This window comes from Leucoraja erinacea, chromosome 29 (assembly GCF_028641065.1).
Source record: "Leucoraja erinacea ecotype New England chromosome 29, Leri_hhj_1, whole genome shotgun sequence".
Taxonomy (NCBI): Eukaryota; Metazoa; Chordata; class Chondrichthyes; order Rajiformes; family Rajidae; genus Leucoraja; species Leucoraja erinaceus.
In genome coordinates, this window is record NC_073405.1 from 21,030,949 (window position 1) to 21,043,457 (window position 12,509).

The 12,509-nt window shown below is 40.8% G+C and overlaps 1 protein-coding gene across 6 annotated transcripts in view; it reads right to left on the reverse strand.

Moving 5' to 3' along the window:
* Nucleotides 1-12,509, reverse strand: part of LOC129711309 (protein strawberry notch homolog 2-like) — a 135,210-nt gene that overhangs the window by 82,773 nt on the left and 39,928 nt on the right. For all 6 annotated transcript variants that reach the window (XM_055658870.1, XM_055658867.1, XM_055658869.1 and 3 more), the window contains one exon: nucleotides 7,446-7,540. In XM_055658870.1, the coding sequence (XP_055514845.1) occupies nucleotides 7,446-7,540 (95 nt within the window). The remainder of the gene's footprint in view (nucleotides 1-7,445; nucleotides 7,541-12,509) is intronic.

Consider the following 12,509-nt stretch of genomic DNA (forward strand, 5'->3'; position numbering starts at 1 on the left):
GGGAAAAATAAAGGAGGAGGCGGAGACAGTAGGACTAGAAGGAGAGCTGGGAAGGGTGAGGGGGAGGAGGCAAGAGCTATCTAAAATTAGAGAAATCAATGTTGATACCGCTGGGGTGTAGACTACCCAAGCGACATACCCAAGCTTGTCTCCTCACTAGATTTACTGCTAGCTCCAGTCAGCAAAACACGAGAATGTTTTTCTGTTTGTGACTGATGCAGCTCCGTACATGAAAAAAGCTACTCGTGCTCTTGAAGTTTTATTCCCCAAAATGTTGCTATTGACATGCTTAGCTCAAGGACTTCATAGAATTGTCAAGCACATACGTAGCTTGTTTCCAAATGTCGATCGCCTTATTTCCAATGTCAAGAAAATCTTCATCAAAGCACTGTCACATGTGCAGTTGTTCAAGGAACTGGCACCCGAGATTCTACTACCTCCTCAGCCCGTTGTGACTAGGTGGGGTACATGGCTCTCTGCTGTACTCTACTATGCTGCAAATTTTGAAAAGATAAAATAAATCATCAACTGTTTTGAAGAAGAATCTGCTGCAGTCAGGATCGTCAGTGAAATCATGCAGAAAAAGTCCCTCCACTGCGATCTTGTGTTTATTGCTTCCAATTTTGCAAACTTCCCACAAGCTATCACTTCCCTTGAGAAACGTGGCAAAACATTAGTGAATAACTTGCAGGTTTTCAACAAAGTAACTGACGATATCCGTAAAATTCCTGGCGATGTAGGTAAAGACATACAAGGAAAATGTGAGAGAATGATTTTAGCTAACAAAGATCTTGAATAAATACAAAACATAGCTAAAGTTCTCAAAGGTAGTTGTAATGCACAAGATATCGATATGAATATAGTGTCGGGAGCTTGTTTCGCGTATGCACCAGTGACCTCAGCTGAGGTAGAAATAAGTTTTTCACAACTGAAGCACATTCTGTCTGACAGACGGCATAGTTTAACACCAGATAATTTGAAAATAACGCTAGTAATGATGTGCAATCAGGCAACTTTGGTCATTTAATGTAGAATGCCTTTTTTCAAGCCTTTTTTGTAATTTTATTATGCCTTTTTGCCTGCCTATTTCAGAGTTTTTTTAGTACCTAAACATCCTGGCTCTACTAATCACTGACAAAATCACAGAGAATTAAGACCGCATAAGGCAAGCATCATCAATTGAGTACTGGAACCCATAAATAAAAATAAAAAACTGCTAACTTGCAAGCTTTAACGTGAGAAAGAAACAGGATGTGTTGGGAACACTCAGCAGGTCAAGTAGTTCTGCGGAAAGGAAACAAGTTAGTCTGAAGAAGGGTTTCGACCCCTGAGACGTTGCCTATTTCCTTCGCTCCATAGATGCTGCCTCACCCGCTGAGTTTCTCCAGCATTTTTGTCTACCTTCGATTTTCCAGCATCTGCAGTTCCTTCTTAAACAAGTTAATGTTTCAGGTTAACAAGTCCATGTCAGAATCAAACAGGTTTAGATGCCAAAATATGCCTCTGCTGACCTTTCTAAACTCGTCTATTTATAAACTTTTCTAAACTTATCTATTTATTTTTATTTTTGTGTCATCTATTATAAAATTACCGGTTGAAAAAAAAAAAAAAAAAAAGATTGTAGCGAGAATCTTGTTTCTGAAATGCATTCAAATAAAATAATTTCACAAGTTATAGGAGTAGAATTAGACCTTTCAGACAATCAATTCCACACCGCCATTCAATCATGGCTGATCTCTGCCTCCCAATCCCATTTTGCTACCTTCTTCCCATAACCCTTGTCACCTGTTCTAATCAAGAATTTGTCTATCTCTGCCTAAAAATATCTACTGAGTTTTCCTCCACAGCCCTCTGTGGCAATGAGTTCCACAAATTAACTACCCTCTGACAAAAGTAGTTCCTCCTCACCCTCTTTCTAAAAGAGTGCCCTTTAATTCTGAGGCTATGACCTCTGGTCCTAGACTTTCTCACCAATGAAAACATTATTTCCACATCCACCCTATCTATGCCTTTCATCATTCTGTAAGTTTCAATGAAGTCTCCCCTCAACCTTCTGAACTCCAGCGAGTAGAGGCCTAGCGCTGTCAAACGCTATCATATGCTAACCAACTCATTCCTGGAATCATTCTTGTAAACCTCCTCTGGGCCCTCTCCAGAACCAGCACATCTTTCTTCAGAAATGGGGTCAAAATTTGCTCACGGTACTTCAAATGCGGCCTGACCAGCACCTTATACAGCCTCAGCATTACATCTCTGTTTTTGTATTCCAGAACTCTTGATATACATGCTAGCATTGAATTTGCCATCCTTACTACCGATTCGACTTGCAAATTAACTTTTTGGGAGTCCTGCACCAGCACTCCCAAGTCCCTTTGCACCTCCAATTTCTGGATTCTCTCTCCATTTAGAAAATAAACTACGCCTTTATTCTTATTACCAAAAGGCATGACTTTGCACTTTGCTATACTGAATTTCATCTGCCACTTCTCTGCCCACTCTCCTAATCTGTCCAAGTCCTCTGCAGAGTCCTTGCTTCCTCCGCACTGCCTCCCCCTAGCTTACATCACATGCAAACTTGGCCAAAAAGCCTTCAATCCCCTTATCCAAATCATTAATATACAACGTGAAGAGAAGCGGCCACGGCATTAACCCTCCACTTGTCACTGGCAGCCAACTTGAAAAAAGCGCCTTTTAATGCAACTCTTTGCTTTCTGCCATCCAGCCAACCCGCTATCCATGCTATTATCTTTCCTTCAAAACCGTGAGCAGTCATCTTCCCGAGCAGCCTAACGCGCGTTACCTAATCGAAGTTCAGGTTGTTTCGAGAAAAATAGCTTCTAATTAAATAGCTATCTAGATATTTTGCTCATAATTTTTAATTCATATAAAGATGTTATTCTGTACTGTCACCAAGATAGAAAGACCATTTATTCACAATGCACAGTGTTTGTAGGTTGTAGCTTTACTGACTAGCTATCCCAGCACATAAACACTACCCTTCGCTTCTACAAGGTATCCAACAACTTTTTAAGTGTTTGGGGACCATTTATCAACCATCTCAAACACCAATAATTTCATAATTTCATATTATCTGTAGTGATGTAGTCCTGTGCTCTTTACTTATGCTCTTGCAATGCCTGACTGTGTAGCACCATGTGGATTGCACCAATACTGTTATGTCTGGCGGCTTTTTTCTGTTGTCTTTTGTTTCATTCTTTTCTTTCTCTTTTTTATTTTGTTGTGTTAAATAAAACATTGAAAATAAATAAATAAACACTACCACCACACACACACCTCTTAAGGATAATTTTCAATTTACACTTATACCTGCTAATTAACCTACAAACCCACAGACCTGTAGGGTTTTGGAGTGTGGGAGGAAACTGAAGATCTCGGAGAAAACCCACACGGTCATGGGGAAAACGTACAAATGTATACACTCCGTACAGACAGCACCCGTAGTCGGGATCGAACCCGGGACTCGGGCGCTGAAAGCGCTGTAAGGCAGCAACTCTATCGCTGTGCTGCCTTGGCTTCCTTAAAAAAAATGTAAATTGTCCCTAGTATGTAGGATAGCGCTGGTGTATGGGGGATCGCTGGTCGATGTGGACTAGGTGGGCTGAAGGGACCATTTTCACACTGTATCTTTAAAGTTTAAGGTCTATAAATCGGCACGAAAGTCAGTATACCAACATGACACTCCTGTATTCCATTATAAACATCATCAAAATAATTAAAATAACAAATGTCACATTCAGTGTCTTTTTTCTGAACTAAAAATGTCTTCATTTTCTATCAATTCTGATTATGACTGTTATTGCTTTTTCGGCCATTTTAATTAACTCCACCCATTAAAAATAAGCTTATCACTACCATTAAAATGGAGATTATAACTTGCATGTTGTTAACAGTGTGGCACCACACTGTCGTGTAGAACATAATTCAGCTGTTAGTCATTCCTTTATTATAGTTTCAGATTCCCAAAATAATCATTATCACAATTATGCAGATAACTTGCATGCTTTAACATGCCATATTTACAATAAAAACACATCATGGCAGAATTTAAAAGCTGCTTCAAAGTAACATAAATTAACTAAAAGCAGAGGCAATGAATATGTTTTTCCACATTATCTTCTTTGAAATCCTTCCATTTTTATCAAGTTTGATGATTTAACTCCTACGGCTACAATATAAAACTTTGTACATGCTTGGAATTCCATTTGAAGTACTCAACACAAATGAATTGAAATCAGATTTTAATCACGAGGCAAGTCATGGCAACTCCTAGGTAGTTTGCTGGATGGAATACTTCATGTCTGCATTTTTAAACTACCACTTTTTTCTAATTCTCAGTTTTGGATAAATGCATCAATTTTAAATGTGTAGGAAGGAACTGCTTTTTTTTTTATATACAGAAGATAGACACAAAAATGCTGGGGTAACTCAGCGGGTCAGGCAGCATCCTGGAGTAAAGAAACAGGTGATATTTCAGGTCAGAACACTTCCTCAGACTGAAAGATAGAGGGGGGGGGGGGGGGGGGGGGGGGGGAGAAGAAACTGGAGGCAAGAAAAGGCAAATTAAATATGTACTTCATGTACTCCATGAATTGGTGACGTTAACCCCTATGGTTAGCAGAAATTTGTATCTGCCAGCAGTTAAAATTGGTTGTTCTCTTTGGCTGGTGACAATGAAGAACTAAAAATGATTCTAGAATTACAGGCAGTAAATTGTACCTGATTTCACCTGCGTTCAGGAGAACGGAATCCACAACGTTTGTAGGCCTGATCATTTAAATGTCTATTGATCGCGTTCTAGTGCAAATTCTGGCTAAAACAGCAAAACTGTGATGAGTGTGCATGGGGAACAGAAATACTATGCTGGGTAATTGGAAGCACAAAGTTGCGTGGGGCTGGAAATTAGAGAAGCAGGGATGAGCTACGTATAAATTATGCAATTGTTCAGCTATCTGAATTCACTGCTAGGTAACGTCATAGGATGGCTTATGTGAGGATTTTCCTTTTACTGAAGGGTATGCTGTAGAAATGCAAATAAAGGATGAAGCCATTACCAGGAGAAACATAACAGAAGACTTAATTTCATTCAGAATTTTCAAATTTTTTTCCACAATGATAGAAACAGAAAAAACTGTCTCTACTGGAGAAATCCATGTACAAAAAAATGTTGTGCCATGGTAGTGTCACCTCTTATTCCAAGAACTTCATGTCAGTGTCCTTATGAAGGTGGGAATAATTTGTACAGGTGCACAACCTTTTATCCGGTGTTCCAGAAACCGAAAAGCTCCGAAAACCGGCCATTTTTTCCAGATGTCGTCTGCGCACCAAAGCTCGCGTTTGGCGCCAAACCTGACCCAAAACGACCCACGGTCAACCCAGGTCTGTACTACTGTAGCGGCTGCCTCCTCCCTGGAGACCGGGAGACGCTTAAACATCTGTAAATCATTGCTTAAATGTTAGTCAGTTAGTTTGGAGGGCTTTTATGTGAAGGGGGGTGAAGGGGTAAACTTTAATTCTTAGTACCCTACCTGGTCGGAGAGGCGGGGAGCGGTCAATGCCTTACCGGGTCGCCGTGCGGCAAGCTCCGGAGCGCTGTGGCCGCCGACACACAACATCGCGGAGTGTCGCTGGATTTGGAGCCGCGCAGCCAGGGGTAGAGTTGCCGGGGTCGGAGCTCCAACCGGTGCCGCCCGCGGCCGGACTGAGCCCCCAGCTCCGCGGCTCCAAATCCAGCGACGCTCCGCGAATGTTGGAAGAAGGCGGCCACAGCGCTCCGGAGCTTGCCGCACGGCGACCCGGTAAGGCATTGCTCGCTCCCCGCTGGTATCCCAGCGCTGCAACGCCGCCGACTCCCGACATTCTCGGAGCTGGGACGTCCGGCCGCGGGCCGCGCTGGATTTGGAGCGCCTCGCAGCCAGGGGTAGAGTTGCCGGGGTCGGAGCTCCAACCAGCGCTGCCCGCGGCCGGACGGAGCCCCCAGCTCCGCGAGGTTGGGAGTCGCCGACCAGGTAGGTAGGGGACTAAGAATTAAAGTTTCCCCCTTCACCCCTACACCACCACCACCACATAAAATCCCTCCAAACTAACTGACTAACATTTATGCAATGATTCTCCCGGTCTCCGGGGAGGAGGCAGCTGCTCCAGACTTTTCAAGCCGCCCGCGCTACCTACCTAATCTACGCTAAAAATCTTCCATTCTGAAATCCGAAAATGTCCGAAATCCGACAAGTGTCTGGTCCCAAGGCTTTCGGATAAAAGGTTGTGCACCTGTAATGTTATCTGGTAACATAAGGATTCCTCTCCTACACTGTGCAAAGACACATACTTCAGTCTCTAAAATTAAAATCTGAAAAACTAGATTTTCACAGTGGAGATTTAATCAATTAGAATATGTTAAATCTGAGAATATACAACCCCAAATGAAGTCCTTTCACTAAGTCGGCTTATCCTGCAATCAAGGTCCATGCATTGGACCCATCTTTTGCCTGCCTTTTTTTTGCTTCAATGTTAAATAATAAGACTGGTTTAACTTCATCAAGCAAACCATGATGATATCAAAACCATAATTTCCAGTCCAAACACATTCTTATTATTCATTTTGGTTTTGTAGAATCTTCAGAACTCCAGAGAAACATTTATCTGCAATGCTTCATACGTAAGCAGCAAAAAAAAAAACTGGTTAGGAAGGCAAAATATGCAAATTAAGGGCCTTTAATAAGGAACAAAAAAAAGTGATGAGAAGATAAAATCACAATTAAATGACAAATTTAGCTACACTTTAAAAACATAATTTAGCAAGCGAGCTCCTTATGACTTCTGAATATCTAAGTTCTTTTGGGTGCAACACATGCTGTGTGGTGAAGTAAATAGACTGAGAGAAAAAAATGTGCTCTAAAATGTTTCGAGGTGTTCAAGGCCTTGAATGTTGCTGTATTTTCAATCTAATCATATGTCGTCCCATAATTTGAAAATGCACTGAAACATTTGAATGAAACCAACTGGATTTCTCCTTTTTTTTGCCTGCGTAAACAGCAGAAAAATGGAAGCATTCACACACTGGACACATGATTTCCATTCAATGCTCATTGCATAAAAGGCATTGCTGGCAATGTGGTATCTTATTGACAAATGTAGATACAAAAATATTAAAACGCAACACAAAGTTGATTTCTAGATACTGCAAGATCGTTGATACACATTGATACTAAAACTATCATAAACTGAATAATGTATTTCTACATACCTCCAATTTTATAAAAAATGTAACTCTCTGGGCGATTTAAACCCGCCATCTTATGAACCGTACAATGAAATGCTCTTTATGTAGATATTATTGTTTTTTTCAACTATTTTACGCTAAGAAATCATTTAAGCCCACGGGTAAATGCAATGTTCAAAAGAGCAGGTTATTGAAAATTAATAATTACCGGGTATCGTGTAGAGGTGCAGTGGATGGAAATGCTGAAGGGGGGGGGCATACAAAATGGTTCCAGAGATCGAAGTTAGAATGCAGCAGTTGATTCTGAAAGAAAATTGGAGAAAGAAAATAATTAGCAAAAAAACAAACTAAATCAAATTATCCTCAATCTCTTTTCACACAGTGAATACCAGTGGATGAGCTTATAGAATGGGAAACCATAACTTGTTTGTGTGATTCTGCTGAATGTATTCCATCTACCAGATCACAGTATGAAATAATTTATTCCCCAGTGGCATTCAGTGACGGACTACATCAACATAAATATTTATTTTTAAAATTCAAATGTTCCAATTATCCCTTTTCAATCATGTCAGACACGAATCATAATGTGAGTAATAATCAGCCACTGAAAAACAGATGTTCCTCTGCTGAGAACTAAATTTTAGCTCACTTGAAGACTGCATATTTGTTTATCTGGAGTACATCAACTGGGAAACAAAGATTCTGATGTAATTTAGTACGAGTTATTAAATTAACCAGATTTTGGAATTGACTATGCCAAATAATTAGTTTAACTCTTGCAAAATTACAACACACCCTAGACAAAAGTAATGGGTAGGAAGGAACTACAGATATTGATTTACACCAAACATAGACACAAAATGCTGGACTGACTCAGCAGTTCAGGCATCATCTCTGGAGAAAAGGAATTGGTCTAATGAAATATTTCGACGCCAAAATGACGCATACTCCTTAAAAGTAATGGGGTTGGTCAACCAACCAACAACTGCCATCTCTCAACTGTTAGCGCTGAACTTGCCAAACTTCATTTTACTGTTCATTATATGTGGACGAGACACAATAGGAGTGTTTGTAGATCACAAAATGGCTGTTCCGGGTACAAATTATCTAATCTTCTTAATTTCATGGATTATTGTCATGGAAATCTTTAGTGTCATCTTTGGGGAGAGGAATCTGTGCTCTTTAGCCATGTTTAGACTGAACAGGGAGGATATGGAGGCTTCAGAAAGAAGATTTAGCAGAATGATGTCTGGACTGGAGTGTATAAACTACAGGGAGAGGCTGGACAGACACGGGCTGTTTCCTCTGGAACTGGAGGATGCGGGAAGGCCTGATCGAAGTATATAAAATTATAAGAGGCATAGATAGGGTAGATAGAATCTTTTTCACTGGACGATAAAATCAAATCCAAGAGGGCATGCCTTTAAGGTGAGAGGGGCAATGTTTAAAGGAGGATGTTTTTTTTACAGAGGGCAGTAAGTACCTGAAACCTGCTACCAAGGGTGGTGGTTGAAGCTGCTATGTTAGTGACATTTAAGAGTTTTGAATAGCATGTGGATACGCATGGAATGGAGGAATACGGGTTATATGGCATCGTTCGGCACAGATATTGTGGGGCAAAGGGCCTCTCCTTGTTTAAGAGGGAACTGCAGATGCTGGAGAATCGAAGGTTACACAAAAAAGCTGGAGAAACTCAGCGGGTGCAGCAGCATCCATGGAGCGAAGGAAATAGGCAACGTTTCGGGCCGAAACCCTTCTTCAGAAGGGCCTCTCCTTGTGTTGTGCTTCTACAACTAGGCTAACTTGAGAGCAATGCACAGACTAGGGTTCACTCCGGATAACTTACAGGAAGGAACCTCCAAAAATAGCAATGGTTTGAGACCATTCAAGGTGAATCGTGGTCAGTGATAATTCAGGGTTCTTCAAATGGTTAAAACAAGCTGTCAAAATGTCTGCCGTTATGTAATTGTTACATGAACCAAAATTCAGCCTTTGGGTTAAAGGACAGCTTTTGCTTTGCTTAAACCTAGCATTGACCCCCCCCCCCCCCCCCTCCCCCATATAACCCCTCACCCCGAGACCACAGCAAAGATAGAACCCTTGTCCCATCTCAAAGGCTGACAGAGCCTGCCATCATCTGTCAGAACAGATGTACAAAAAATCTCCATGCTGCCTGGTTCACTGGAGGTGAATGCTGTTTGCTGACAGAAGGTTGGGGGTAATTCCACCCAGACACCCACCTTCTGACCCAAGACGCAGGCAAACACAAACAGTCACTACTGTTCCTGTTAACTGGTGGTTCGGCTCACCAGGTGTAGTTTTGATTGAGAAAACATTTTACAAGCAAATTTATAATATTTAAATTGCAGTTTTGATTTTAAAGCTGCTACAGTTAAGAGATGTATCTGAATAGCAGCTTCTTCCAGTAAATGGTGAAATACAATGCTATTTTCAATTCTCACTGCCACCTGCACATCCACACTTAATATCTGCCCAGGGAAAGGTAGTGACCAATAGAAACCAAAGGTTTATGCTGAATTGTTGCATCATGGACTAGTTCGGAAATTCAAATACTCAAGGAGGCTGCAGGAAGTGGTGAGCCTACCCAGGCCCTCATGGGTACCGACCACCATCGAACGGATCTACAGGAAGCACGATGTCAAGGGGGCAGGTAATACCATCGGGGGAAAAAGGTACAGGAACTTGAGAATTGTTATCTCCAGTTCAGGAACAACTCCAATCAACCATTAGGTTCTTGAACCACCCTAACCACATCCCCACATCAGTACTGCCCTGTGGTTTCTCTACGTACTTGGAGATTTGCACTATCATTGTCTAGTTTAGTTACAATAACTATTAATTTATTGTGTATATTTTTTTATTATTGTTATTGCACCCAATGTTCCTGCAGATCTCAAGCAAGCAATAATTTGTCCCGGTTCAAATTGTGGCATGGAAACACAGGTTATAATAGAATCATTTGTATTTAAGGCCTTAGTAGATTAAGGCATGTTGTTAATAGTGAAAAGTAGAACTAGGGATAGCAAGAGGCCAGAATTGGAAAATGAAGAAATCCCACAGAGATAGGGATGGCGAGATCATTGAAGAGTTAATGGTTTTCAAATTAAGATGAGAATGTTTTAATTCAATTGGAGCCAATGGACCAACAGCTCCAGCTACCAGCAGAAGGCGATCACCAAACTTCCAAAGCCGGTCTCTAAATGGGGAAGCTGGGAGTGAACTTACTTTCAGCCTCTGATTTGCTTAACATTCCCTGCTGGCAGCGATCCAGTATCTGCAGAGAATGTTCAGTCTACCTGGACAGGTGCTGTGCTTTGGGATTTGTCACTGGGGCTGCTGAACTCTGTGGCATGTTTGGCAAGGTAGCTTCTGCTGAAAATGCATTGCAACTTCTCATGCCATGTGAGAAACTGGAAAACTTGGGCATTATCGTGGCAGTGGCAATATGTGAACAGATGCAGAAAGCAGAGTTTTATGCAAGCTGACAATTATAAAAGGGTATGTAGTGGATGCCTGAAGGCAACATTGGAATTTTTGGATCAAGACGCAACAAAGGCTTGTATGAGTCTTTCTGATGGAGATGGAACAGTGTGGGGAAATATGGTGGCTGAACAAAACAACAGAACATCCTCAGCATCGGAGTAGATATCTTTCAGAAGCATAGCTCAAACAGATTTAACCTAAAACTGTGTATAACCTAAAACAAATATTCACTTGTGTTTAGTGAATATCGTCTGTACATCTGGACATGCAGAATATCTCACTTAATGCTATGAATGGCTGGAGTGTCATTCACACGGTATTGGGTTTCCATTAACCACATGCAGGAGGAAGAACCCCAGGGAGAGGAACAATTTTAGAAATTATTTCTTTGTTCAAATTGAATGAAAATAAACATGGCAAGATTTATGAAAAAGTTCTATTGTGGCCATATAAAATCTAGTACATCAAATATTATTCATGATGGAAGGTCAAACTGAAGCAGTAACTATTTTCCCCATGGGTGACCCATGAACTGAGAGCACTTCCAATTTCCATGTTTATTTTCGGTTTGCAGTATTTGCATTTTTCACTTCTTCATTAAATCTATTGACTTTGTCCAATCGATCATTCCAAATCTTTATCATTTCTACCCAATCAGTTTTTACATCTTCAGGCAGCATGCCTCCATCTCATCCACTTAACTGAAATCCCTCTTCACTTTATCTTGGTATGTGCGACAATAATAATCTATTTCATTTCCATGGCAATTCTGCCCCTTACTACAATGTGATGCTTACTGAGTGTTTTGTAAATGCGGCTAGCACGGCTTCATTACTTTTGTACTTTTTGCCTCTTTGAACACAGCCAAGGATTCAAAATGCTTTTAATAGGATGTCAGCTGATACAATGAATATTATCTCATGCTAATTCCATGCCCATCAGAAGCTAAGGCAACTATTACACAGACCTACCCAAACCCCTTAGTAGTGGGGAAAAAATAGCTGATAGGTCAGAAAGCATAAAATTAAATAGTAAACGTTCAGAGTGAGCATATCCCTGCACGGGTAAGATTAGGGAAACATTAGTTACCAAAGGAAATTGAGGGTTTGATCAGGAAAGAGGAAACCTACGTCAGGTAGAATAAATCGTTCTTTGAGGTTTAGAGGATGTAGGAGAGATCTTAGGAGAACAAAAAGATGCGAAATGGCCCGGCCAACAAATTTTAAAAACATGACAAAACTTATTTATAAATATATTAGATGTAGGAAGGTAGCTAATGAAAGAATAGAGTCCCCTCAGGGACCAAAAAGGAAATGCGTGCGTGGAGTCCTGAATGAATACTTCATGTCATTATTCACTAGCAAGAAGAATGGAGAGGATGGAGTGTTAAGAGATGTGTACATTGATAGATTGGAACAAAAGATAAACACAAAATGCTGGAGTAACTCAATAGGACAGGCAGCATATATGGATAGAAGATGGGTGACATTAAGGTGGACAAAACCCCAGAACATGATGAGATCTATCCCAGGGTGCTATGGTATACATGGACTTTAGCGCAGCTTTTGACAAAATCCTCCTTAATAGAATGTTCCAAAAAGTCAGGGCACATGGGATCCAGGGTATCTTGACAAACTGGATGGTGGAGGATTGCTTTTCTGACTGGAAGTCTGTAACCAGTGGCGAACCATAGAGATCGATGTTGCAATCTTTGTTTTATATATTTATATATAACAAAAATCACATCACTGATCGCTATGGTACA